Source organism: Nicotiana tabacum, chromosome 2 (assembly GCF_000715075.1).
Source record: "Nicotiana tabacum cultivar K326 chromosome 2, ASM71507v2, whole genome shotgun sequence".
Classification (NCBI taxonomy): Eukaryota; Viridiplantae; Streptophyta; class Magnoliopsida; order Solanales; family Solanaceae; genus Nicotiana; species Nicotiana tabacum.
The window spans coordinates 70,437,486-70,444,253 of record NC_134081.1 but is presented as its reverse complement, the minus strand read 5'-3'; the positions used below and the strand labels follow the sequence as shown (position 1 = coordinate 70,444,253).

Sequence of the window (6,768 nt, the reverse complement as noted above, 5' to 3'; positions counted from 1 at the left end):
TCTTCTCATGAACCTTCAACTACCAAGATGCGTAGGCAATCACCCTACCATCCTGCATCAATACCGCCCAAGCCCAATACATAAAGCATCATAATACACTGTATAAGATCCCGAACCTGAAGGCAACACCAACATTGGGCTATAGGTAAAGCAGTCTTGAGCTTTTGAAAGCTCAACTCACCCTCATCGGACCATCTGAAAAGAGAACCCTTCCGTGTCAACTCGGTCAATGGGTTTGAGATAGACTCCAAGAACGGGTGATAATAACCTGCCAAACCCAAGAAGCTTTGAATCTCTATAGCTAAAGTAGGCCTAGGGCAGTTCTGAACTACCTCAATCTTCTTAGAATCCACTTTAATGCCCTTGGAAGATACAACATGGCCCAAAAAGGCAATCGAGTTCAACCAGAACTCACACTTTGAAAACTTGGCATATCACTGACGATCCTTTTGAGTCTGAAATACGATACGAAGATGTTACTCATGCTCCTCTCGACTGCAGGATTAGACTAAAATATCATCAATGAAGACGATCATAAAAGAATCCAAATAGGTCTTGAATACCCGGTTCATCAAATCCATAAATGCTACTGGGACATTAGTCAAGCCAAATGACATCAACAAGAACTCATAGTGATAATACCGAGTCCGAAAAACTATCTTAGGGACATACGATGCCCTAATCTTCAACTAATGGTATCCAGATATCAAGTCAATCTTGAAAAATACCTTGGCACCCTGAAACTGATCAAATAAGTCATCAATCCTCGGCAAAGGATACTTGTTCTTGATAGTGAACTTGTTCAACTGGCGATAATCTATACACATCCTCACCGTCCCTTCCTTCTTCTTGACAAACAACACCGGTGCACCCCAAGGCGAGACACTCGGTCTAATGAATCCTTTATCAAGTAAATCCTACAGCTGCTCCTTTAATTCTTTCAACTCAACTGGGATCATAGGGTATGGTGTCCTTTCTTATCATAATGGTTGCATAAATAATTCTTATATTTGAACCTTAACTTACTTCTGCTTTTACCTCTATTCCTTAAACCTCTTGTTCTATCTCTCCCCCAGTCTTCTATAACCAAAACATCCGCCTATGAGGATGAACTCTGAGATTTTTTCCTTATTTTCTCATTCAACACACCATTCTTTGCATATTCCATTATCACCTTACCACCACGAGCTGAATTTGTCAAAAGAATATGAAGAGTTTTTCAAGAATCTGCAGAATATTAGAAGTCAAAGTCCATGTATCTCATCATTAAGATTATCTTTTATTCACGACAACTAAATAAGGTCACTCTGAAAATAATTTATATGATCAAGAATAGGACTAACCTCCTTGTATTCAAAGGTCATCATTTGCTTTAGTATGAACAATTTGTTGTTCCCAATTTTTAAAGCATAAAATGTCTCTCACTTTTCTCACAGTGATTTCAAATGTATCTCATTTGTATATGATTATGAATATTATCTTTACCCATTGTCTTATATATCCACAAATTTACTGGTTTTTCTATATCCTAATTTTTATCAGACATGGTCTCAGGTTATGAGCTACAAAAATGAGCAAATGCATCTTCTTCACGCATAAACAAAATCGTTTATTTTGCTTTTTCAAATATTATAATTGCTCCCTTTAAATATATCATCTTGATCATATTCGCCCCCATCACGTAAAATTTTGAATAAATAACTAAGGCTCTGATACTACTGTTATGTCGAGAAAGAGACAAAAAAGATAAAGAACATCAAATTTTAACGTAAAAAACCTTTTGAATTGAAGGTAAAAACTACAGGATTACAAAGATCCATTCTAACGAAAAGAGGATTACAAAAGTCTTACAAATTATCCAAACAAAAAGAGCCAAATATGGGGTAACAAAAGCAACAACAAATCAATTGAACAAAGAAGATAAATTACCCAAAAATAAAGTTGTTGTTCAGGACCGAAATCGGATACTGCGGACATCCACATCTAATCTCCATCCTTCAAATCAAAAATCAAAATATTAGGAACACTCAGTTAAAATTTTAGCCCGATCCAACAGTGAACGAATAGGAAAACGTAATTTAAAGCTGTGGTCGGAAATAAAATTTTCAGCAAAAAAGTTCTTTTTTCTTCTCTCTTCTCTCTTAGTGGATACTCTCTATCAAAACCTCGCGTATGTGCTAAAATATTTCAATGATTAATACCAAATGACAATTCTCCAAAGTTGCTATTTATTTATAAATAATGAGTGGTATTTTCTCTAAAAGCCAAAATCAACTCCAAATAAGAATAAAGATCGAATCCAATTTCAAATAGGAATGAAAAGCTCAAGAGAATAAGATTAGGCCATTGTGCATTTAGCCGGACAACATATGCATGGCCCAACAACTTTGGAATCAACATAAGTAGAAGTGGGTCACCCATATAAGTAATACGGGCAAGTACGCATCGTGTAACCAATATATTTTGTACTTTCAATGTTGAATTAATGACCTTCAATGGAGGTTGAAAGGAACTGGTTGAACATGAATTGATTTCCTTTTCTTGCCGATAATTATTTTTTGACTCGTTTGCAGTAAATAGGACACTATTGATAATAGAAGATCCCGGCCGATTGTCTTTATTTTTTTCCTAATTAAAAAGCTCAGTTAGGATTAGCTAGGGGTGTCAATGGTTCAGTTTGACCGGTTATTTTATAAAATTTATACCATATCAATTTTTCAGTTATTCTATTATATATAACCAAAATTAGACTTTTCGAAACCGTCTCAATCATGTCGGTTTCTCTTCGGTATCGGTACGGTTAAGTTAATTTTTGGTATTTTTTTAAATATCATGTAAAATTCACCAGTAGAAGTAGAATGCAATAACACACGTTCTTTTATAGGACCCAGCAAACCTCTCGAGACATTTTTACTGTTTAAAGGGTGATGAATTAAAAAAAATAAAAGATGGCTATAGTATAGATCCATCAACTATTCTACAACAACGTAAAAGAAACCTAGCAAAGGCAAAAAAAATATAAATCACACGAGTAGAAAGATATTAACCAAGTTGGGACTCAAGAATAAAGTCTATAGAAGATTAAATATTTAAAAAGATAAATCTAAATTATATGAAAGGAAATATATTCAATACATTGTAGTTTGCTACTCATAATCGCTAGAATACGTTGTGTCTTGCTAATAAAGATACTTGAAATAACTTAATTTAAGTAGAAGTAGCATAATAGGTTTTAGGAATTAGTATTTTGAGTTTAATTACTTGTTGGCTTGTAATAGTTTTCATAATTTCAAGGCCCAAAGAAAAATTTAATGCATTATTATTTTTAAACTTACTAGATAAATATATTTTTCACATGTAAAATTTATTCGGTACGATTCGGTATTTTTTCGATTTATTTTTATATAAAAAAAATTACCCTAATTATTGGTACGGTTATAGATTTATATAAAAATCTAAAATCGATTCGGTGCGGTACGGTTCAATCGATTTAGATGGTTTTTGAATATTTATTGACACCCTTAGGATTAGCTCAAGCCCGACCCGGCTTGATACTGGAGTAGGCAGCTCGATTCGGCTCAGCTTAACGCCCGGGCGGCCAGGCCTAACGACCGTCCTTGTACTTAGTGTTAAAAACGTTTATTTTCCGCGAATATTTGCTTACTGTGTGTTCTTAATAAGTGAAAGTTATATATTTTCTTAATGGTTAATGCCAAAATACATGATTCACCTCTTTTTTATGGAGAATTTATTCTTTAAAATTTTCTTACTGACTAAATTATTACCGTTGACTCCGCTAGTTCATCAGAATTTTAATTCGTTAGGCTTTAATTACTGCGGACAAAAGGATTTTGCTGATTCTGGAATGATTCTTCAGTATAGTACTGGCTTTGAAATTGTCTTTCTGAAAGCTCTCTCCGCTGTGAATTTATGAATATTGTGTAAGAACTTTCTGAGATATGGATGCTCGATGTTTAAAAATGAAATTCTGGTTCTGCTACCGTCAGTACATATCCATTGGAATTTCTAGAAGTTTTGAATAGTGATTTGGCAACAGAACAGTCAGTTGTTCCCTTCTGGGACGTTTCAGAAAGAATAACGAAGTTATCTGTTAGATTCCCTTTGTTATTTCATATTTTATTAGTTCAGATTTGGTTCACCGCATTAACAAAAATAATTTTAACTTACAATTTCCGATAAATTATACTCACCATTGGTTGGTTATACATGAAAATTAGAGAACTGTTGTACAACTTAGGGCGAAGTGCAGTAATAGCCACTTTTAAGTTCGCTATTTAAAATATATCTATCATTTACAACGTATTTAAAGATTAGCTAATTCACCCAAACTTCAAGACTAAATATTCTAAATTTTTGAGCTGCTAATTTGAAATTCAGGACACTTTGTCCTGAATTTCTGAACTATTAATTTAAAATTCAAGACATAAGATTCGAACCTCTGGACACAATTTTCGAATTTTAAGACACGATGTCCTGAAGTTTGAACTTTGAGGTTTAAACTCTAAGACATCGTGTCCTAAAATTTGAGCGAAATTGACTAATCTTTAAATACATTGTAACTGTGAATATATTTTAAACAGCATGCTTAAAAGTGGCTACCTAGTGTCATTTCCACTATAACTTAATACAACATTGGTTGGTCTCATTAAATTTCGCATTGCTAATATTTGCATAAATAAGTTATGCATGTGTATTATTTATTTTAATCCTGGAGAATGTGAAATAAGAATATATGCATGTATTAACAATAACTAGATAAAAGTAATCTTTTTTAAAACAAAAGATACAGTACCATGGTTTAAAGTAATTAAAATTTTAAAACAAAAATTCTAAAGTAAGCAATATCTGCATAAGAATTCTTACATTATTATTCACGGCATATCAATATCTAATCTCATCATAAATAGTATGTAAACCAAACAACCCCTAATTTTACTAAAATACAGATGTAACGATGTTTAGTATTACATAAGCATGTAGAAACTAAATAAACCATAGTACTACTATATGAAAGCAACGGAAAAGGGACGCTAGGTAGAAGCTAATAAACGGATTTTTTCTGGTTATCAGCGCGCTCTTTGATGATCATGTTGTTGGTATAGTTCTTGGAACGAAAGTCAAGAAAAAGTAGCAAAAGTGAGGTATTAAAGATCATATTAAAGCACAAAATTCCAACGCCAGAGCACCCAATCTCAGTTGTGAGGTGATAATAGATTGTTGCCACTCCACATAGGAAGTTAAGGATGAATTGAAAAATTTGGCAGTTGGTGACCAACCTCTTCCACCGTGGCCTCTTTCCCATTGCACAAAGGAAGTAATAAGCGTACATTATAACATGAACCGAAGAATTTGTAATCACCGCAACATGGATCATCGACTGTGAATTCGCACTAGATAGTGTGATGTAACAGATAACAGGCACCGTAGCATGGTGGTACACGTGGAGGAACGTGAGCCTTCGTGATCGAGAATTACTGAGGATGATTAAAAGGGTGTCTATGAATTCAAGAATCTTGGAAAGGTAAAAGAATTTAGCCCAGAAGTACAAAGGTCCACGTGGAAGAGTATGATTGGTAGGGAAGCAGACTATCCATTTCCAATCATGACGTGGCATCTGGTGAATGACGGAGAGGGTGCAGCCGACGGCCATGATTAGAGAGAGGAGGCAGAGAAGGAGGCTGTGCACAGTAGTGATGCGGTGGAGGGCGGTGGCGGAGAAGGTGGGAAGGAATGGCGAGAAGCGAAGAGCTAATAGAGTGAGAGACAAGTAGATAAAGACTGAAACTGTAGGGAAAAGTAGGGAGGAACCTAAAGTGTAGCCATAATTCCATTCGAACTGGCTGATGCTTGGGTGTTCAACTAGCCAGTAGTGTGTGCTTGAATATAGAGTCTCCATTTTCATGGAGATATGAATTAGGTCAAGCAGTGGATATATTCAAGAGTAATTGACTTGTATATATAGCTGACAAAAATATGATACGTACTGACCATGCATATATGATATATATGCAATGTAAGTGATGCTTGCATTTGATGTAGGGACAATATTAGGCATTTATACCATGAAGACCCCAATCTTGGAGCGATCTAGAAATATATTTTACAGAGTAGTTTCAATCTTTATACGCGTTTAAATATTATTTGCGCTCTAAAACTTCAATTCTTAAAATACATACTTTAACCGCGATCGTAACTAATAAATACTGATCTGCAGAAACAACTTGAAACACAAATAAAATAAAAATAAACAATTGATTGTAAAAACGATATACAAAGACAACAAACTAACCTTTAATTGTTAAAGAAATTGTGCTAAAACAAAACAACAAATTAAATTTCGAAGAAAACGTAAATACCAGAAAATTAAAAGACAAATTACAAATCTTATTACTAGAATAAACAAAATAATAATAAAAAAATATAGTAACAAAGTAATGTAAAGAGAATGAACCTCATGTTGAGGCGTGAATTCAAGGAGCAACAAAGGTGTGAGTTAAATTTGAGTTGTATTTAGCAACAACCTCGGTTGAAAACAAGTGCAAAACATGCTTCTTGAAGGGTTTAAACTTGTGAACTCGGTTAAATTTTTTAACACACTTAGCTGCTGATCTGTTACTCTCTGTATTTTAAATGGTTCAGTTTTAATATTATTTACAAATTTTATGTTTACTCACATAATTAAATTTTAATTTGAAAATAAAAGAGTCTTTCGCGCTAAAGCAAATTCAATTGACTCATCTTCCAACA

The 6,768-nt window shown here is 33.9% G+C and overlaps 1 protein-coding gene across 1 annotated transcript; it reads right to left on the bottom strand.

Annotated features, from left to right (window-relative positions):
* Positions 1-4,848: 4,848 nt before the first annotated feature.
* Positions 4,849-5,998, bottom strand: LOC107761234 (uncharacterized). Its single transcript, XM_016579432.2, has one exon. The coding sequence runs from the start codon at positions 5,921-5,923 to the stop codon at positions 5,063-5,065; it is 861 nt and encodes a 286-aa protein (XP_016434918.2). The 5' UTR covers positions 5,924-5,998; the 3' UTR covers positions 4,849-5,062.
* Positions 5,999-6,768: the final 770 nt, after the last annotated feature.